We start from the raw sequence: 23,533 nt of genomic DNA on the forward strand, positions 1-23,533 counted from the left end.
GTAATATAAATTCTGTACTCATTCTGGCCAAGTATATGTATGTGACTTAAATAGAATTTTTCAATATTAGATCATTGTCAATTTGAATTTTGGGACAATGATTTTGTAAATAATTCTTCAGAAGTTAAACATACAATTGAACCTGATCACAGTTGTGATGTACATGGTATAAGAACAGTAAGGAAGATGTCAGGTTTCTAAGATAAAGTGTCTCAAAGTGGGATATCCAGTGGCTAACAAGAACATTTTAATGATTACTAAGACTTTATTCTACAATGAATTGTCTTGAAGAGGGATATTTAATGGTTAACAATAACATTTTAATAATTACTAAGACTTCATACAAAAATGAATTGTCTTGAAGTGGGATATCCAGTGGGTAACAATAACATTTTAATAATTACTAAGACTTCATACTAAAATAAATTGTCTTGAAGTGGGATATCCAGTGGGGAACAAGAACATTTTAATAATTACTAAGACTTCATACTAAAATAAATTGTCTTGAAGTGGGATATCCAGTGGGGAACAAGAACATTTGAATAATTATTAGTGTTTTACATTAGGATTAGCAATCCAAATTTGAATATTAATGTTCAAACAACTGTGTTCAGTTTATTTATAGATACTTATTAAGGATTTGAGTAAAACACACCTTTTTTGATCTGACAATCAGATTTAGGTTATCAGAAAATATTACAAGGGATAATCATAGGTAGAGGATTAATATTACATGTATATGTGATGAAAACCTTGTTAAAATGCAAGCTTATGATAAAAATTTCATCTGTATTTTCAAATAAAAAATTAATAATAATTATGAATCAAATAAAACATGATTTATGAAATATTTGGGGTTTTTTTTTTTGTAAAAACAATAAATACATGATAAGTTATGTAAAACAATATGCTGAATGTTTGCCTTCCCAAACAATATGTTTATATTTAAGTAAATTACCAGTAGTCCTCTGGATGTATGGTGAACCAACGCTTGTGTGATAAACAAAGGATGATTTTGAAAAGACTACATAACTCCTTTTAACACCTTGATGGTACTTGCTGTCCCTATTGCAGATCTTCATCTTTCTTAAAGATCATTTTATATGCATTTAAAAGAATTTGACAACATGGTCATGGTATGGCATTTTCTGACTTTCATTTGTGCAGAGATCTCCTGGTTTAAAAATCTCCAACTAAAAAGGCTTAATCACCATTACATGAACTTGTGTTTTCTGTAAGGGCAGTTTGATTAGATGGCATTTAGAAGAGTTACTGCACTTTACTTCATACTTTAAATCTTGTCTGGAAATCTCGGAATTTTCAACAGATCTCTTTCATCTGGTAGGCTTCATTACTATGACATGCAATTGTGTTTGAATGGCATTTTGATCCTACAATTTTTTTTAAAAATTAAATGAATTTATTGTAGTGACATGTGCCTCTTAGACAACTTGATTTATTGTAGTGACATGTGCCTCTTAGACAACTTGATTTATTGTAGTGACATGTGCCTCTTTGACAACTTGATTTATTGTAGTGACATGTGCCTCTTTGACAACTTGATTTATTGTAGTGACATGTGCCTCTTAGACAACTTGATTTATTGTAGTGACATGTGCCTCTTAGACAACTTGATTTATTGTAGTGACATGTGCCTCTTAGACAACTTGATTTATTGTAGTGACATGTGCCTCTTAGACAACTTGATTTATTGTAGTGACATGTGCCTCTTTGACAACTTGATTTATTGTAGTGACATGTGCCTCTTAGACAACTTGATTTATTGTAGTGACATGTGCCTCTTTGACAACTTGATTTATTGTAGTGACATGTGCCTCTTTGACAACTTGACAACTTGATTTATTGTAGTGACATGTGCCTCTTTGACAACTTGATTTATTGTAGTGACATGTGCCTCTTTGACAACTTGATTTATTGTAGTGACATGTGCCTCTTTGACAACTTGATTTATTGTAGTGACATGTGCCTCTTTGACAACTTGATTTATTGTTTCATTTTCATTCCATTATAAAACAAGAATGAATCTCTTACACGGGACAGGTGTATATTTTTCTGTGGTAGTTTTCTGTTCTTTATGTCTTTCTGTGTGTTCACAGAAACAAGGAAGCTTATGGGCTCTGTGCTCTAAGTCACCAGTACATTGTGTTCCTTGCTGATCACTCAGATTAAATGTGATCCACAAGCTCTCGGTAGCACATTGTCAGTAAAATGTAACCAGATGTCATTCCAACTTGTCTAGGTTTCGAAGTGTCCATTGGAATCATCTTCAGGACACTGTCTTCACATGAACTTTGAGGTAACACCCACAAACACTAAATTCTATAGCATAATAACATGTGATGGTAAGGGAGTTTATAGTTGTATGTGTCCAGACCATGCCATATTCCTAGAATATTTCACTTTGAAGCTGAATACATGTTTTAGTCATGTCATCAGTGTGTTGTATAAACACCTGAAGATTACGGCCTTGTAAAGGGATCAACTTAATTATTGTAGAACAGTGTATACAGTGAGAGAATTCAACATACAGTAATATCTACCCTATCATACACTGTGTCTTACAGGTACAATCACTATTACCTATAACACCTCATATCTACCCTATCATACACTGTGTCTTACAGGTACAATCACTATTACCTATAACACCTCATATCTACCCTATCATACACTGTGTCTTACAGGTACAATCACTATTACCTATATATAACCCCTCATATCTACCTCATCATACACTGTGTCTTACAGATACACACTGTCACTATTTCCTAAATATACATTGAAATTGGTCTTGGAGCCCTTTGTTTTTTCACATTTGTCTATGAGAAGAATCTTCATCATCCTGAACAGCAGACAACATTTCCAACCCTACACCTGCAGCTAGGATGTTCAGCCTGAAACAAACAAGTTGCATGATAATTGTATTATTAAGATTTCAAACCCAACAACCAGACTTGTAATTTGTTTTCTTTATCAATCATTTCTTTATATGAAGAGAAAAGTGGTATTTCTTTTGTCAGGTTGAAGCAGACTTACTATTTAGCATCATTTTTCTCAGTTCCTATGTTAATCAGAACAAAATATTGAACAGTCAAGTAGAAAATCTAACTCTGACCTTTGACATACCGACCTTGACATCTGGTCATAAGAATATCATCTTCAATTTGCTTCACAATTTTTCTGATAAAACATTGAGATAAATTATTCAAACCTGATCTTTGATTTACTGACCTTAATTTTTAGTAAGCAACTTCTCATTTGATTATGATCAATTATATCATAATACTGCAACTAAATATTTACCAGTAAAGATCTAGAAATACTGAACTTAACGATTGACACTATGTCACATATGACCTTTCATCAGATACTCTTGCTTTATATTAATTCTGTTCTCAAAATGTCATCACTAAATATTCCATTGAGGCATCTTGGGTTACAATTGAATTCTTACAGCTTAAACTAATAATTCTATCCAAGTTTGAACTATTTCTAAAACAATATAAACAAATTCTGCTCAAAAATGTAAAAATCCTATATACACTACATTGAATTTTAACTCCCACCCTACCCCCCACCCTCTCAAAAGGGAAATGTGAAATACTGGAGTCATGAAAGTTACAATTTTGGTAAAGCACTGCAAGACACTTCCATTCATGAAGAGTATTTGGTTCTACTTTTCTACTTTATCTGAGTATTGAAAAGTTGTTTTTAAAAATGTCCGTCAATTTGATCTATGTTTTGCCCCACCCATCAGCCCCTGGAGGTCAGCCAATGTCAATATGTGCATCTCATTGAACTGTCTGCTTTTACTAATAATTCTAATCAAGTTTGAACTATTTCTGAAAGAAAATAAATGATGTTCAAAAATGTAATTTTCCTTTATACACTAAACCATTGTAAGATACTTCCATATATGAAGAGGATATGGTTCTACAATATCTGGGTATTCAAAGGAAAATTTTTGAAATTTCAGTCATTTTTCACCAAGCCTAACAGTCCATGGGGTCTGCTGAGGTCAAAATGTGCATCTCATCAAACTACCATCTTATACTATAATTCCATCCAAGTCTGAACTATTTCCAATAGAAAATAAACATATACTGTTAAAAATGTTATTTTTTTTATTAACTATAGTAAATTTACCCCCTCCCCAGGGGAAAATGTGAGACCCTGGGGTCATGAAATTTACAATTTTGATGAAGCATCTGAGGACCTTTCCATCCATGAAGAGTATTTAATTCTACCATACCTGGGATTTCAGAAGATTTTTGAAGTTTTCCAAAAGAAGTTGAAAATGTTAAAAGTTTACTATGCACGACACATGATGCCAGACCAGAGGGGATCACAAAAGGTTAACCTGAGACTTTGTCTTAGGTGACCTAAAAAATTAAGATCTCTTTCACAAAACTAGTCTCTGGGTCAAAAATCCTTTCTTGGTCCACATTTTGTCTATGTTTCATTAATTTGGGTTATGATTAAAGATTTGTATTGTTCTAGTCAGCTGACATGCCATATGACTTTTAACTGGTCACAGTGAAATGATAAAAACCTCTATCAAGATGACTTTTACCTGTCTCCTGCTGTTATTTCTCACCTGTATAATCAGGTATTCAACCTTCACTAGAAAACGTGTATATTTCATTTCTCACCTGTCTGAAACCCACACCATCACACTAGAAATGTCAGAAACCTGAACAAATTTACACCACACCAATTGGATCTGAAAAATAAACCAATACATGATAAATATAGGCAGAGGAATTTCATAACACAAGTGATAATGTAAAAACAAAGATTTCTTGTATAAAATTAATAGTGTGTTGTACACAGGACACCCTCTAGTGGTGATACATTGTGTGTGGTACTCGGGACACCCTCTAGTGGTGATACATGATGTATGGTACACAGGACACCCTCTAGTGGTGATACATTGTGTGTGGTACACAGGTCACCCTCTAGTGGTGATACATTGTGTGTGGTACACAGGTCACCCTCTAGTGGTGATACATTGTGTGTGGTACTCAGGTCACCCTCTAGTGGTGATACATTGTGTGTGGTACACAGGACACCCTCTAGTGGTGATACATTGTGTGTGGTACTCAGGACACCCTCTAGTGGTGATACATGGTGTGTGGTACACAGGTCACCCTCTAGTGGTGATACATTGTGTGTGGTACTCAGGACACCCTCTAGTGGTGATACATGATGTGTGGAACACAGGACACCCTCTAGTGGTGATACATGGTGTGTGGTACACAGGACACCCTCTAGTGGTGATACATTGTGTGTGGTACACAGGACACCCTCTAGTGGTGATACATTGTGTGTGGTACACAGGTCACCCTCTAGTGGTGATACATGGTGTGTGGTACACAGGTCACCTTCTAGTGGTGATACATGGTGTGTGGTACACATGTCACCCTCTAGTGGTGATACATTGTGTGTGGTACTCAGGTCACCCTCTAGTGGTGATACATTGTGTGTGGTACTCAGGTCACCCTCTAGTGGTGATACATTGTGTGTGGTACACAGGTCACTTTCTAGTGGTGATACATGGTGTGTGGTACACAGGTCACCCTCTAGTGGTGATACATGGTGTGTGGTACACAGGTCACCCTCTAGTGGTGATACATGGTGTGTGGTACACAGAACACCCTCTAGTGGTGATACATTGTGTGTGGTACACATGTCACCCTCTAGTGGTGATACATTGTGTGTGGTACACAGGTCACCCTCTAGTGGTGATACATTGTGTGTGGTACACAGGTCACCTTCTAGTGGTGATACATGGTGTGTGGTACACAGGACACCTCTAGTGGGGATACATTGTGTGTGGTACACAGGTCACCCTCTAGTGGTGATACATTGTGTGTGGTACACATGTCACCCTCTAGTGGTGATACATTGTGTGTGGTACACATGTCACCCTCTAGTGGTGATACATTGTGTGTGGTACACAGGACACCCTCTAGTGGTGATACATTGTGTGTGGTACACATGTCACCCTCTAGTGGTGATACATTGTGTGTGGTACACAGGACACCCTCTAGTGGTGATACATTGTGTGTGGTACACAGGACACCATCTAGTGGTGATACATTGTGTGTGGTACACAGGTCACCCTCTAGTGGTGATGCATTGTGTGTGGTACACAGGTCACCCTCTAGTGGTGATACATTGGTCCCCTTACCCTTCTTACCTTTGGTACCTTGTCTGTTGTTATGTCCCATAAACAAATTCTCTGATCCACAGACGCTGTCACTACCTGTCTTTCTTCTACGAAACAAAGTCCTTTAAAAAATGTGCAAAGCAGAAATGGTAAGTTTGAATTATTCCATAGTTATCATTTTAAATTGTGTTATTTGAAATTCCTTGCCCTATAAATGTCAAAATTATTACAACCTATTGTATTTTTAGGATAATTTTATGTCCATATTTCTACAATGGAAATCTGTCCTCAATGACAAGTTCAAGGTCATGTAAACTAAACAAATCTTTAGAGATTATATTGAATTCAGCCTTATGTATTAGAGTGGCTCTCAGCACCCTTTGTAAGTACGTTCTTCCTCTTCAGTCATGACTATTGCACACTCAATTACACCTGTACATTCTCACCTGTAATCTGGGCGGAATGTGCATTTTCTTTCAATACACTCCAATTCATCGTCACCTCCAAACGCTTGTTGTTCTTGTTGGTTGCCATGGTGATATTTGACACACTGAGAGCGTTATCATCTCCGCCACTTCCCACCACATACTGACATCCTGTAAAAATGATGTATAGCTTTGCCAGAAAGGGAAATAAAATTGTACAGATCGGGTTTATCTTTTGAAAAATACATACTCATTTTGATTGTCAATTCCTCTTTAACTATCACTATCACATATATTTTAATGAATTGAATGGAAAGATATGTCTGTGCTTACCAGAAACTTTAAAGACATGTAAACTGTTAACTCCTGATTGATGTGAGGGAATCACAAATATGGGATGCAACATTTCTGTAACATCCATTCTTTTCTTATCACCATATCCTTTTTCAGTTGAATCTCCATGACAACCATGATCATCCTCAGCTGTATGATAATCCTCACCACCACCGCTGTTATGTCCTCCACTTGAACCACACTCTGACTGTACATGTTTATGATGCAGACTTTTATAATTCTCCTGGAGATATGAATTTATTCCTTGTTCTGAGGTAGTTTTTGAATTATTTGTAATGTCTGAAGTAAAGCCATCAGACTTGTTATCAATCAAATGTACATCATGGTAAGTTGTTTCTAGGAAATCCAAGATGAGGTGATTGAGGTCCCAGAATGCAACTTGTCCATCAGTGGCTGCTGAAAGACACACAAGATGGCTGCCGCTATCCTGTGTATGATGGATCAGACTCATTACATGAAGCACACAGTGGTCATGGAACATAGGCTCCCCTAGTAGGGTCAATGTCCGTGCTTCCTCATCAAAACTGTAGAACCTACAACAACGTGTGTATACTGTGTAACATGATTTGATTCTGAACAGGACACAAAGCAACAAGATGGTTGGACCATTAGGGATAACCTTTATATGACCCCAATCCTTTTCCCTGAGCAATTGTCGGCATAAAACATAAAAAGTGATCAAGAGCCTGGGTGACTGATGACCATCAGGATATAACATATTAAAACTGTGTGATTCTATAGACTAAATATCTCTCCGACAATAACCCCATTATGTCTAGTGCTGTACAATTAAAATGCAAGCAAATATTTCAACATGGTCCTGAAATGAATTCTCTGTTCCCTGAGTTTTTTGTTTTTTCTCTGAGTTTATTTCTATAGATAGATATGGAAAACAATTCACTCAATCATTATGATACTGAGTATAGGTATACCTTACATAGCCGTCTGAACAAGCAGCCATTAGTATGTGAACACTAATGGGTGCCATCAACCAAACATCCTGTGCCCTCACCACTGCCAGGTCCATAAAACGAGTCTCAGGATTTGGTTTGAGGTCATGACCTTTCCATGGCTTCCGGTTCTTGCTGTTCCAGTGATCCATCATATAATTACAAAGAGTTTCATGTGAAAATTTGTCTGCCATTAACTCTGTGTTACCATGGTGACTTGATAACGAAGGCATTGTCACTCTCCATACCAGAAGCTGAGCTCTGCCTCCTCCAGAGAACAACAGAATCCTGTCTGATTCTGGTTGTTTCCATGGCAACCCTGAACTGCAAATAGCCATTGTACGAACACTCGAAATGTGGCCTTGTAGAGATGTTAAATTCGCCATTTCCATCACTCCGTATGAATTGTCTTTAGAAAACGTTAAGGATACAGTTCCTTCTCAATTCTGATATCATTAACTGGTGCTTTCTTATTTTTTTAAACTCAAACCAGTGTGATAATATCATTTCACAATTTAAATATGATTGAACAGTGATGAGGAATTGTAGATATTGTGTGTAAGCAAAGCCTTAACTTTTTGTTTGAGTACTTTAAGAATTACCTGATACAATAATAAAAGGATACGTGTTAATAACAGCAGGTTAACTTGGGTGTCTTCACTACATGAGCCAATGACATGTACAGGGCTGCCATCTGGTGGGGTAAACACATTGTACAATAGATCATAATAATCCTGTCTCTAACCCCAATCCTATCCATACCCCTCTTACCTCTATCATAATAATCCTGTCTCTAACCCCAATCCTATCCATACCCCTCTTACCTCAATCATAATAATCCTGTCTCTAACCCCAATCCTATCCATACCCCTCTTACCTCAATCATAATAATCCTGTCTCTAACCCCAATCCTATCCATACCCCTCTTACCTCAATCATAATAATCCTGTCTCTAACCCCAATCCTATCCATACCCCTCTTACCTCAATCATAATAATCCTGTCTCTAACCCCAATCCTATCCATACCCCTCTTACCTCAATCATAATAATCCTGTCTCTAACCCCAATCCTATCCATACCCCTCTTACCTCGATCATAATAATCCTGTAACCTATGATCATAATCCTACTTCTTCTTACCTTGATCATAACTTTTGATATGAAGAATGTCTGTTATTTCTCTGCCATGCAGACTTTCCTGCAAGAGAAATGAAATAAAAAGATTATCATTTTGCCATCTGTATTCACAATATCACTCCATAGACAACCTGTTTTAATGAACAAATTTTTATGGTAAAAGTTCCATTTTAAATGAAAAACCGCAATGGAAATCCAGATATCCTTAAGGGACAGGATTGCAGACAAACAGAATAATTTTACATGAAATTCCTGACTGGGTTACAATATCAACTTCAGACATGTGAAAATACTACCTGCAAGTACACATATAAACTTTATTTAATTGACAACAATTACGAAACAATTTGTTGCAACTTATACTAATCACTCTTGTTGGACATAAGTGCATGAAGGGTCATACTGTGGGAGGAAATTAGAGTACCCAAAGAAAACCTAAGTGGCCGGCAGGAGTTGCATACCAAATGGTTTAGTGAAAGCTAACTGTGTTATCATTGTGCCATCTGATCACCCTACCTGTAAGTAGAGGACCATACCATATGGATCGTCTCAGCAATCTCAACAACCAATCATTGTTTTAGAACCAATACTCTCGTCACTATATATAACCTGAAAGGGGGTGAGTGTGCATAGCAAGCATGTAGTGTTAGATACTGTCACTTCCACACAGCTGGTGGGACATGTTTCTTTAGTTTAGTTGTGGATTATCATACTGAAGATCTGTGTTTGATTCCTGTTCAGGGTATTTAGGAGGAGTGTGTATTTTCTCCTGTCCTGGTTGTGGTATTTAGAGTATCTGGTTGAGATTAAGAAACGTACCTTGAGTAGAACTTGGTTAGTGGAGAGTTCGGTCTCACACAGAACTACTTCTCCCGTCCTGATATATACATATCTGATAGTGTTGCCATGGATACGGCTGTCCCAGGCTCTGTGTCCACCCCCACATGGTATTTGTACCAGTCTCTGGTTGTTCAGGCTACTCCACAATACGAAGTTGTTCTACAATACAAGTCAAAGTGAAGTACACGGATCTTCATAAAAATTTATGTTCCTGACGGTAAATTACCAAATGGAGAGAAAATATTAATAACCTATTTCTTGATAAACAAGGTTATTCAGTAAATTACAGTCACTCACTGACAAATCTACATCTCATACGTTACACACTCTCTCACTAAGGTGAATATGTATCATGTATAAAGTTCTCACGATTAGATGTGTAGAAAACAGGGGCTGGACAAGTTTTTTCTTTCATGTAGATCAAAAAGACAAAAATGTAGGGCCAAATTTGATATACAACATAACGTATCACAATGGTGAACCCATATCCCAAGTTTTAAATTTCCATGATTAGTGTAGAAAAAAGGGTCTGGACTTTTTTCTTTGATGTAGGTCAAAGGTCAAAACATAGGGCATACTTTTTTTATAAGCAACGCACCATCTTACCAGGGTGAACCCACACCAGGTCACCATCTATGTAGGTAAAATTAAAGTAAAAAACTTACTGAATGGAAACCATACACGAGAAGGTCACCATCTTTGTATGTAAAGTCCAGTCTGTCTAGCCAATCAAATCCTTTGTGTATCTATACATAGAAAGAATATGGTATTACAAATATCAGAATATATCAATTGTCTACACTATTTTGTCAAATTTAAAGTTATCCTGTCTTTCAAAATATTTTATTTAATTGAATTAATTGTGAATATTGAGAATGATGAACCAATATCATTCAGGTTTATTGTCTCAGTAGATGAGTACAAGCAAGTCTGATTCACAAGGTTTTTATCAGTTAGATATCTTAAGTTACCAAATACCAATAAAACTTTACTCCCATGAGTGGATAACATGTACCTCGGATACTTACCCTGTTAGTATGTAGAAGCACCAGTTTCTCTTCATTGATTTCATATTGGTTATATGTTCCATCTCTTCCAGCAGTGTAGACATAATTGTTGTGGCAACAAATATGTGTAACACAAGTTTTCCCATGAATCCGGTAGAAAGTTTGGACAGGTGACTGAAATATGACAAAATTCTTCTCACAATCTTTGTCTTGCTGTTTTATTTTCTTAATGGGTTAGTGGATGAATGTATTCCCCTGCTGCAATATTACATAAATTGTTATCTAGTACCCCAGGGGTACATTACATAGTTACCTAGTACCCCTGGGTTACACTACATCTTTACCTAGTACCCCAGGGTTACACTACATCTTTACCTAGTACCCCAGGGTTACACAACAAATTGTTATCTAATACCCCAGGGTTACACTACATCGTTACCTAGTACCCCAGGGTTACACTACATTGTTACCTAGTACCCCAGGGTTACACTACATAGTTACCTAGTACCCCAGGGTTACACTACATCTTTACCTAGTACCCAAGGGTTACATAACAAATTGTTATCTAGTACCCCAGGGTTACACTACATCGTTACCTAGTACCCCAGGGTTCCACTACAATGTTATCTAGTACCCAAGGGTTAGTAGAATGAATGTATTCCTCTGTTGCAACGTAACACTAGTACATTGTTACCTAGTACCCCAGGGTTACACTACATTGTTACCTAGTACCCCAAGGTTACACTACAAATTGTTACCTAGTACCCCTGGGTTACACTACATTGTGACCTAGTACCCCAGAGTTACACTACATTTTTACCTAGTACCCCAGAGTTACACTACATTTTTACCTAGTACCCCAAGGTTACACTACAAATTGTTACCTAGTACCCCTGGGTTACACTACATTGTTACCTAGTACCCCAGAGTTACACTACATTTTTACCTAGTACCCCAGAGTTACACTACATTGTTACCTAGTACCCCAAGGTTACACTACAAATTGTTACCTAGTACCCCTGGGTTACACTACATTGTGACCTAGTACCCCAGAGTTACACTACATTTTTACCTAGTACCCAACTAATATATCATAACTAGTGGACCAGAAAAAAATCCAACACCATCACTGAATAAAATAATTTCAAATTTCAGGTTTTCCTAAAACCAGTATTCTGTTTCATTTGAACAATAAAGTGTTGTTTTAACAATAAAGTGTTGTTAAGTGTTGTTTGAACTAAAGTGTTGTCTGAACAATAAAGTGTTGTGTTGTTTGAACAATGAAGTGTTGTGTTGTCTGAACAATAAAGTGTTGTTTTAACAATACAGTGTTGTTAAGTGTTGTTTGAACAATAAAGTGTTGTTTGAACAATAAAGTGTTGTTTGAACAATACAGTGTAGTGTTGTTTGAACTAAAGTGTTGTTTGAACAATAAAGTGTTGTTTGAACAATAAAGTGTTGTGTTGTTTTAAGAACAAAGTGTTGTTTTAACAATAAAGTGTTGTGTTGTTTTAACAATAAAGTGTTGTTTGAACTAAAGTGTTGTTTGAACAATAAAGCGTTGTTTTAACAATAAAGTGTTGTTTGAACTAAAGTGTTGTTTGAACAATAAAGTGTTGTTTGAATAGAATCATTATTATAATTGATACAACAGCAGTAGTATTTCACCAATCCCTAAACCCTTGTTTACATTAGCCATGATTTTTTAAAAACAATACACATCAGACTTTATCAGTCATTGTTATAAATAACATTCTTTGGCTGTCAAGATGACAGTCCAGGTAGCTTTCTTCTTGTTTGTTTATAAAATTATGTATTTTCCTACACTTGGAATCTGAAAGGCACCTAGTTGAAATCACAGACTTGTAATTCTATAGGCTGTCTAGTGTTCTGGCATGGATATTGCAGGACAATTGTAAAAATACTTATCACATAACTATCCTGTTATCAGTGTAATAACACATTACATAAATTCTTGTAATGACACAAGGTTGTAAGGTTTACATTGTTCCCATGTCAAAACTTCACAGCATCTAGTGCATAGTGACATCACCAAGAAAAAGAGTTACACAGTGAGAATATCACCAAGTTTGATTTTGTATAATTTAATAAAATGAAATGGTACAAAGAATCTTATGTTCATTTCCTTTTCATTCCATATTTATCTTTCAGTTTACCTCACCAGAGGTTTAATAGAATGAAAAAAATTCTAGAATACTTTCCATTATCTTATATGAATCTAAACTCATGTAACAGCCCCTTTAATACCACAGAAATCTGTAACTTTATCTTATAACTAATGTCATATAGGCTGTTAGTGTAATGCCATATTGCCACAAATCAAGGTCTTTAAAGAAACCAGCTGAGTACAATATTCAGATGGTCATTTTACAATTTCCATGACAGAGAGTAAAACAGTCTGTATGTTGATGATAAATCTTCTTACCTGTGACTGAGGGGAGAGAGATGTCCCCAAAGTGTAAACATATACACTACCAACACGGTCTCCACACACTAGGAGGTCAGAGGTCGTGGTAGCAGCTGACACCCACCGGTGTTTACTGGGAGGTAACTCTAGACTATGTATTTTTTGTAGGGATGCCTGATTTGATATGATTCTGAACTCCCAGTATATCTGTAATCAAACCAATGTAACCCTTCATCACCCCTTAATATATACCTTTTGCCAGGTATTTGTGTATTACACGTGACTTTACAAACTTTACATTGTGATGTAACAATGGCGACAAAAACTATAAGACAAAGCACTAAAAGGCAATAGACAAAATGGCTTCAACTTTGACATCAAAAATGTCTGTTTTATACATGTTTACCTCAATAATCAATTATGTGATAAAAAGAATCTTAAATTTGTTTCCATTTGATATTTAATTAATCGAATGTTTCTGTGAAATTAAAACATCGTAGATTCTCTTCATAAATTGTTTATTAAATGAAAATTCATGTATGATCCTTCATACATGCTGTTCAATTAATATCAATTGATGTTGTTCTATAAATTTAAATAAATAGTAGAATTGTACAACTGTGTGATAACTGCAATGGTATAGTTGCTGAAGTTTGCTTTCCTGTGAAAATTATGACAATTCACTAGGACAACATGAATTTCAATGAAGTATTAAGATTTTGGTATCAAATTCTCACCATTTCACCATCAGGTCCACTTGTCAGAAGGCTAGATGCCGAGATCCAGTGAATACTATAAATTTTCCCTGTGTGTACATCAAAATCTTTCTGACTCCACACCAGATCAACTAAATTGCAGGATGTATCTGTACAAAAAAAAATCCAGGAAAGTCATAGGAACACCATCAATAAATTATAGCAACCTTGACCTACTTTTCATAAATCAACAAAGATTGGATATGTCTGTCTTAAGTTTCTGAAGCTTTAGTGGGAAATGAGACAAAAATAACCAGGTACAGGTTTTTCCACATATATGTAATAAGTAAAAAACAAAATACACATTGAGTGTATTTTAAATATTGACAAATAACCAAATCATGTGCATTAAATGTGCCTCTTACCTGACTGATTGGTGTAAAATAAGCGGAGAGTTCCAGTTATGTTGCCAAGGGCAATGAGGTGTGTATGATAAGGACACTGGGCCAGGACAGTGTAGGAGGTGAAATCTACATCAGACATCAGGGTTACCCATGTCATGTCACTCCTACTGTGCAACAACAGTCGCCTGTAAACAAATTCTGTAAAAGTCTGATGGCTTCCAACATTCAATTCAGAATAATACCCTGCACCAATGAAACATGTAATAGCCAGTATCATACATCAATTAGAGGGATATTATAGTGATCTATAATGTAGATCTGGTCCTTAGATTGAGGTTGAGGTCTCTATGTCTTGAATAAAACGTGTTAAGGAATTGAAATATATATCAGATATAATTTACAGGACTATTACTAAAAATAAACACATTCTTCAGATAACTTTTTACCCCTGATTTGTCATAGTCATCACACAATCCCATGAAACCATGGCAACAATACGTGGGAAGTCTGTGTCCATATCCTGTAATACAACCACAGTAAACAAAGTCAGGGGCAGATAATCCACAATCACATACTATTATATATTCATAATACAGCTAGTAAGTAAAGACTGGGTCAGATAATCCACAATCACATACTATTATATATTTATAATACAGCTAGTAAGTAAAGACTGGGTCAGATAATCCACAATTACATACTATTACATATTTATAATACAGCTAGTAAGTAAAGACTGGGTCAGATAATCTGCAATTGTGTTTTATTATATATTTATAATACATGTAGTAAGTAAAGACAGGGGCAGATAATCCAACATCATATACAGATAAAACATTAATAACAGTAAGCAATAACTGATGCAAATAATCCACTATCAAATATAACAAACACATTCATATACTCTACTTCCAGGTATATCGTTATTAAGTTTAAGTTTTTGGATGGGTTTGTAGAAACTGTCAAATGAGACATTTGATCTAAGACCAACTTCAGAGGATAATGTGTAGTTTTATATCATGATACTATGATGTTAAATCACAACACTTCAATCATTATCTGGACAGTGGCAGATAATCCTCTATCGTATGTCACAACAGCCAATGCATAAAACAATAAATAAAGACACAAAAATGGGGAGATAACCCACCACCATTATGTCTTACCTGTTGGTTTGGTGGGACCAACACAACAGAAAGCAACTGTTCTGACATTTTTGCTTCATCCATTTGCCACACCCTGATACTACTGTCACCACCTCCAGTCACCTATATATACACACATGTTTAGCCATGAGGATATATTCACACATAAAATATATTGTCACTGTGTTATGATGGCTTGGGTTTTGTTATGTCTATATTTAGCTTATACTTATTATCAAGTTGAAATTTAACTTCAATTTTGTTTAAATATTTGTAAAAAACAAAACAATAATTATAGGTGTTTTTAATTAGTTTCAATACTGCAGGTATTACGATTTGGAATGTTTCTGCTGTATGGAATGTAACGAGGCAATGAAAAATCATGTCCAGCAATACTATTTCACAAACTAGAAAAAGCAGCTTTATCACCAAAAGTGTATATTTCATATACTTAGGTTCCATATACTTACAGCAAATTTCCCAGTATCCTCTACAGCCAAACTCCATATACTCTTACCCTAGAAAGGTTAAAATCATGATGACAGAAATGAACTAGCAATAGTGTATTTTATTGTTATCTAAAGTAATTTTCACCTTACTCAGGAGATATAACAGACACATCATTAACCATTAAACTCTAATGGTTTCCTATTATAAAGGCCAGCATGTCGCCTCTACAAACTCTAAGTCTCCTACTTGTTAGTGTTAAGAATTTTACAATGTATCATCATTGTATCAGGTCCTGTTTCCTTCGCCGACAATTTCCTTTATCTCTCTTTCCTTTATAACTTACCAATTACATTGTATTTTTAATCATAATCCAGGTTACCCAGTACATCCTACCCATACAATATATAGTAATAGTTTGGAGTAATACCTTGTGACCTTTGAACCTTTGTGTTATCTTCCCTTGGTTATCCCACACACAGCATGTTGAATCCTGTAACAGACAGAGCACTTGCTATTGCATCATCAAAACTTGGATGAAATATTTGAATAACAGTTAAACTGTAAAACATACTTTTGCATCAATCTTAATTTTTGAACAAACAAATCAAGTTTGCTTTGTGGTTGCAAATTTGTATCTTCAGAGAAAAATTCTAAGTGTCACTCAGTTTCCAATAGATTATTATATTAAACTGTAAAACATTTCATCTAGTACCTACAGCACAGGAACACATCACACATCATCATGTGTTTTGTTATATGAGGACAGATCGTGGGTAGTTTTGTTAAATAAAGCATTTCAGGGAATTTCTTGATAGTAAGCTTTTGAAAACATAGGTGTGTCTTTAGCCAGAGAATGGTACCTTACTGCGGTATTCACTCACAGCTGAGAATACAATATACACTGTATGTCACTTTCTATGGGACTCAGCAAGCAATACATTTTTTTATTTAATATACATATTCAGAGCTCATCAAGTTACCTCTCCAACACTGACTATCAAAGAAGGGAGGATTTTTACATCCCACACTCTGGCAGAATGTCCATACAACACTAACAGCTCTGTGCTGCTACAACACCGCCACCAATCAAGGGAGATAACTTCATCTGTGTACTCGGCTTTCTCCTGTGGAAAGTTAAGCTGCCATACACGAACACTACGGTCATCTGACACAGTACAGATCTGACGCCGCATCACACTGAACTCAATAGAGAATATCACACCCTGAAAAGGACAGAAAGAGAGTTAAGTGCTACTTACAAAAATTTGATGTATAAGGACTCTGTATATTCATATCCAAACAGGAATTTAAATTCAAGTTAAAACCTAAGAATTAACCTTAACTATGATGCTGCAATATCATTACCATACGATGTACTCTTGTTAACAATCTTCAACTTCAATTCTTATTAGGTTCAAGGGGTGGAATATTCCTTGATTTCATGGATGTTTCTACTCCTTCTGACAGAAATATCCACACTTACTGTCAGAATAAACATCTCTATCCTTTCAGGAAAGGATAACCAGTGTGCATAGAACATTAACATGAAAAGTGACCTTTCAGCTTCACACTGTTGTTCATGACATCAATCTCATGTCATGTCACAGAGTCAATCATGGTTAGTGATATCATTAATAATCAACATCTGGCTTTCAGATGTAAATGAGAAATTCTCCGACGGCATACATACATATTGTGGTTGTAAAGTGACATATTATTAGAACTGATTTATTTAATACTGATAAGAAAACAGTGCAGTAAAGGGATCATTCCTGGACTTCAGGGAAGGACAGAGAAAAATCTGAGGATATTTTTATCTGATTTGAGGCTTTCCCTAATTTTATTGTAAGACAGAGAAATCTCTACCCACTGAGGAGATTCTTTACTAACTTGAGAATTTCCTTTGCTCCATAGGTAGTGATTTCTCTCTGTCTTCCCCTAAAGTTAGGAACAGATCCTATCAATCTATTCATGGTATAAATTGTATATCATATAAATCCATACCTGATGACCAATCAGTTTGTGGATGACTACTGACTGCCCACTGATGTTTGTTTGGCCATTAGGAGCCCAGAGCAGCACTTGATTAAAGACAGTTCCCGCTGCAAGGACAAGGTCTTCCCACTTTGTACCAAAAAATTTGGCACAGTAACTGGATGTGTTAAGGTTAAAGTTATTAAAGAAAACTGATTCAATAATCTGATTTACAGTGTAAAACTGGATTTACTCAGCAGTTAAAATGCTTTGTGACCTGTGAGCAGGTGGTCAGGGGTCAAGGTTAAATATTTCAGTACCTGGGTATATCACTAATAATGCAAGATACTGTAAATGGTTTTTCTTTTTTCAAGCAAGTTTTTTCTGTTTTTTTTTTTACCATGAATATTGTTTTCAGAAAACAAATTTGCTGCATGTAGCTCAGCAAAGCTAAATATAAAGGATACAGTATACAGTTCTCCACACAGACGACCTGTAACAACTTTCTTAGTGTACTGTCCAGTCTCAAGACCACATTGTGAGCAGTGGCCACAGCTAAGTGGTCCTTCTGTCCTTGCTATAAAATATAAAAACAGATCTTATACCCACATATGATTAGTAGAATGCATAGTTCTTATATGTACATTAATCCTTATGGTATATAATGTTTTTTGAAGATTTATCCCAGTTACAGGGTTATATATGTATGTTATATAATGACACTGTAACCATAGAAATATGCAATAAGCATTTTTGTATTGTACATATCCATTGGCATTGTAATACAATTGTTCCTTTGATATGAAAACATCTAGGAGTTAAACACCAAGAAATGAAATAAAAGAAATGAATAAAAATAAAAACACTAACATTTGTAGCATCAGTATCATCATCCTACCTGTTGTAACCAACAAACATCCCAGATCCAATCATCAGCCATATAGTCCTTGCCCCGGGGATCCAAACTCTCCACTGCTGGGGTCATTGTAACTTCAACCACTCGCAATAATTTACCTCCAAATGCACACAGAAATGTGCCATTGGAAACAGCTGGAAATATTATTCACAGTATAAGTACATCTATAAAATGTCTATAAGAAATGAATGCCTCATTCCTATATGCACGCCAGAATCTGATCAGTTGTAGATCTTGATTTTGATTTCTTTATATAAACTAAAGGTGAGAGGTTACCATAATACAATATTCTTCATTTGGAATGTGATGCCACATGATAACAGGACACAACAAACAGATATGTGTGACACTATCCCCCCACTTTCCCCCAAAAACATGAAGGAATTATACAATTTTACAAAGAAATAGACTTAATACAGTGAGTACAAAGAGAGAGGTATGTCACTTGTTTCTAATTATATATAAAATCTGGGTCTAAATGAGTAAATGAAAACCAAATAAATGCAAAAATCAAGTAACATAAAGAGCAATCTAGATAGCAAAATCCTATCAGATGATCTCAACAATCTCCAAGCTTGTTCTATGAAATGGCTTCTCAAATTTCGTCCAAAGAAATGCAAGAGTGCTTTTAATCAAGTCCAAAAACAAACCTAATAAACAGAACTTCATGTTCAATGAAAGAGAACAAAGCTAGGAGCATGATATGTGAAAAAGATAATAACGTCATGGTGGATTAAGATCTTTAGTACACACACATAGGTATTCAATTAAATGTTAACAAAGCCAATAATATTGTTGGTCTTATCAGAGGAACATTTACAAATCTGAATGAAAATATGTTCAAACTTTCGTTAAAGGTGTTCATAAGATCACACTTAGAATATACCTCCACTTTATGGAATCTGTACATGAGCAAGGATATTGAATTAAATGAAAACGTAGAGGTGAGCTACCAAGATCATACCTAGACTTAAAAATATGATGCATACAGAGTGTCTGCAAAGATTAAATCTACCAACCTTGAGGCACCGTCACATGCAAGGAGACCTTGTAAATGGGTCTAAGATTGTGGAAACCTTTTATGCTCATACAGTGACTGCAAGCATGTTTCATACATTCTCACAAACTTTTCAAAAAAACACTGTCACCTTGATATTATTTCTTCACAATCCTTGTTGTTGAAATAGAGAACAGTCTTTCTCAGGATGTAATAGATTCACCAGATATTATACAGTTTGAAATTGGTTTAGATGTTTTCTCTAAACGTGATAATAAAGTTTTAAAATCTTAGTTTACAGTAAAGTTTTGTTGTGTATACTGATATATGGATATAGAGGCTCATAAGCTACATCCATAGTGTATATACTAATTTATATTAAATAAATTTGATATATGTAACCCTGGTCAATACTGGTCACAATATACCGCTCGGCCAGAGAGAACTTCTCTTTAGCTGTGTAACCCTGGTCAATACTGGTCACAATATACCCCTCGGCCAGAGAGAACCTCTCTTTAGCTGTGTAACCCTGGTCAATACTGGTCACAATATACTGCTCGGCCAGAGAGAACTTCTCTTTAGCTGTGTAACCCTGGTCAATACTGGTCACAATATACCCCTCGGCCAGAGAGAACCTCTCTTTAGCTGTGTAACCCTGGTCAATACTGGTCACAATATACCGCTCAGCTAGAGAAAGCTTCTCTTTAGCTGTGTAACCCAGGAAAATATTAGCTACAATATACCACTCGGCTAGAGAGAACTTCTCTTTAGCTGTGTAACCTAGGTAAATATTAGCCACAATATACCGCTCGGCTAGAGAGAACCTCTCTTTAGCTGTGTAACCCTGGTAAAAACTAGCTACAATATACCACTCGGCTAGAGAGAACTTCTTTTAAGCATCAGACTAGTAAGCCAGAGGTCTTAGATTCAAATCCTAGCGGAGGCATAGAAATAAAAATGACCTTGATTACATTGGTGCCCATGTAGGGACTCCCGATCAATACTTGGCTTTACATTCGCAAGCATTACTGTAACCCCTGGAAACTTGAGGACCAGTTATTTCCTGGAGAGGGAGTATGTAATTATGGTAAAATACTAGCAGCAATATACCACTCTGCTAGAGAGAACTCTTTAGCTCAATCAGTCGAGCGTCAGACTAGTAAACCAGCTGTCCTGAGTTTGACTCCTAGTGGAAGCATGGAAATAATAAAGACCTCTGTTATATATACAAAAACAAATTCCAGTTTGGACATCAAATCACGTTGCTAAATAAATGTTTTCTAAAAATTTTATTTTGAAAGTTTGTATTAATGGTTTAAGTCAACCAGTGTTCAGGTAGTCACTTCCTTATCATACTATTAGGATGGCATGTATGAAGCAGTATACATCAGTATTAGAATACTTACATTTTCGGATTCCATGGATGTTCCCATTATGTATGACACTTGCTGCCTTCAATATACATTTTCTCTTTTCCAAGTCGTACAAGTACAAACTGTTGCCAATACCTACAACAACAGATATTTTGTGTTAGACATCTTACATTGAAAATTCAAACACAGAACAAACCCTGTCGCTATTTTCCTTTACCAAGCAAAAATGAAAACAAACAGAGCAAGGGTTCACATATATATAACCCCTTCCATGGTCTTCACATTCTTCAGTAGTTAAAATTTGTAACAAATACAAAAAAGCATACCTGGAATATATCTCATGAATCCCTGAAGAGATTATGTATCATATACTTGTCAAGCATTTTATTTCAAACGTGATCAAGGTGCAGACTTTTGACCTAAAACCTTGACCAAAACCACGGAAAACTAATTAGGTATAGACTTTTATTATTATTGTCCTTGCACAGGACACTTTTCCAGAGTGTGCTGAGTGACATATGAGGAGCATCCTGTGTATTTTTCAGTGAGGTAGCCAAAGTCATCAACTACAACATCACCACCTTCATAACCTCAAGATGACCTCAGCTGCCTGTTGATGGGGCAACGAACCTGGCAAATGAACTTTGGTGTCAATATAACTGAATATCAATGAAATAAATTGAGAGATACAATGCTAACTAGTATTTTTCAGAAAGATGTCAATTGTGATCTCAGACTTTTAAAGTTGACTGATGACCACCATGACCTAATTAGGGCAATTCCTGTATGTGTAGAATCTTTAATAAGTGAATATACGTTACATCTGTAAAAACGCTGTAAAAAACTTAACCTAGTATCTTACAAGATTAGCAAAACTAATCTGTAAAAATTACTGTCCACACATTTTATTTTGGTCAAGCTATTTTCCGCACCGAAAATCCCCCAGAAAATAACCAATTATACTGACCTGCTATAATGTTTCCCTTGATGACACAAAGGGATGTGACAGGACCTGTGTGATACGCGGATCTGACATCCATCATCACCTGATTACATCTTTACATAGACATACTCTTTTAGCTGGAAACATTGATCTGTTGACTAAATGTATTGCCTAATCATATTCTTCAAAAAACGATTGCCATAGCTATCATATGTGAAGAGCAGTTTTGCAATCAATACATCTCTTAACGTAAAATATTTATATTAATGTTTTTCATTTATTATTTTAAACCCACATGCACGTTGTTTATCCCGGAACCGGAACCGACTAACAGCGCGTTCTATTCCGTGCAATCAGGTATAAATCCATTGGCGCATTCGCTGAAACCGCTCACATCGTGAGGCTACTGACATGATCCTAAAGTATAGGGACTATTTATTACTGACAGTTACCCTGAGAAAGGCAGTGTTTGTAGAGGAAAGCTATGGACAGACAGAACCAAATTAATCAAACAATTAATGGTCGAGATATCCACATGTCATGGAAATATCTTTCTAAACGATAATCGCCGAAGTTCCCCAAACAGTAACGAGGATTGATAAATTCGTTGAAAGCTGGACACGTCACGGTCTGAGTAGTTTGAAAACGTAGTACAATATGAAATAGGTACTGCTTATAAGCAAGCGCAATTTTATCAACAAGATGCACATTTTGAACTGCCGAACTCGTGGCTTCACTGGTGCAAGGTTTTAACTGAAGACACACGCCGAATTACCCACAATTACAAAAGTGTTTGCGTTATCATCGTCCTCTTCTTCTAGAGGTTGTGGTCGGGTAGTGCATTGGTAACAAACTCGTCTCTCGGGATTCGATTCCCTGAAAAGATAGGAGTTTTCTCTGGTCTCCTCCCATAGTAAGACCCCTCGCGCGCTTACACCTAGTGTGATTATTTTGAATTGAAATAAAATTTAAATTAAAATAAGGAACAGACACAAAGATAGCGATAAAAGTCTTTACATGGGCTGCTACATCTATATTCAGTTGTGTTATTTAAATTTGCTCTGAGGAGGTCATAATCAATAGAGCTGGCACGGTTTCTCAAACGAAAATGAAATTCAACATGTTTGTTTAAACGTAAACCTCATACCTGAAAACATTTATATCTATAATTTCTGCCTTAATGATAATTGATTTAAATAAATGGACTGTAGAAGAGTTCCTAATACAAATATCTATGACATTCTACATTTTTGAAGTTGATAGGAAAAAATTCGCATTCGAAAGACAAACACACAAGTTTTT

At 35.8% G+C, this 23,533-nt stretch overlaps 1 protein-coding gene across 1 annotated transcript; it reads right to left on the reverse strand.

Annotated features, from left to right (window-relative positions):
• Positions 1-1,991: 1,991 nt before the first annotated feature.
• Positions 1,992-22,461, reverse strand: LOC132545326 (WD repeat-containing protein 6-like). The gene is made up of 24 exons (XM_060209004.1): positions 22,256-22,461; positions 21,322-21,423; positions 18,901-19,052; positions 18,470-18,579; positions 18,033-18,180; positions 17,009-17,251; positions 16,456-16,518; positions 16,049-16,096; positions 15,600-15,701; positions 14,880-14,953; positions 14,455-14,618; positions 14,072-14,199; positions 13,353-13,541; positions 10,928-11,080; positions 10,565-10,645; positions 9,879-10,058; positions 9,063-9,120; positions 8,548-8,616; positions 7,905-8,331; positions 6,952-7,505; positions 6,640-6,789; positions 6,224-6,315; positions 4,674-4,744; positions 1,992-2,915 (listed from the first exon to the last, which is right to left on the reverse strand). The coding sequence occupies exons 1-24, from the start codon at positions 22,329-22,331 to the stop codon at positions 2,831-2,833; spliced, it is 3,519 nt and encodes a 1,172-aa protein (XP_060064987.1). The 5' UTR covers positions 22,332-22,461; the 3' UTR covers positions 1,992-2,830.
• Between the last annotated feature and the right edge of the window lie 1,072 nt (positions 22,462-23,533).

This window comes from Ylistrum balloti, unplaced genomic scaffold, assembly GCF_031769215.1.
Source record: "Ylistrum balloti isolate Yb309-2 unplaced genomic scaffold, AGI_CSIRO_Ybal_v1 Utg369840, whole genome shotgun sequence".
Classification (NCBI taxonomy): domain Eukaryota; kingdom Metazoa; phylum Mollusca; class Bivalvia; order Pectinida; family Pectinidae; genus Ylistrum; species Ylistrum balloti.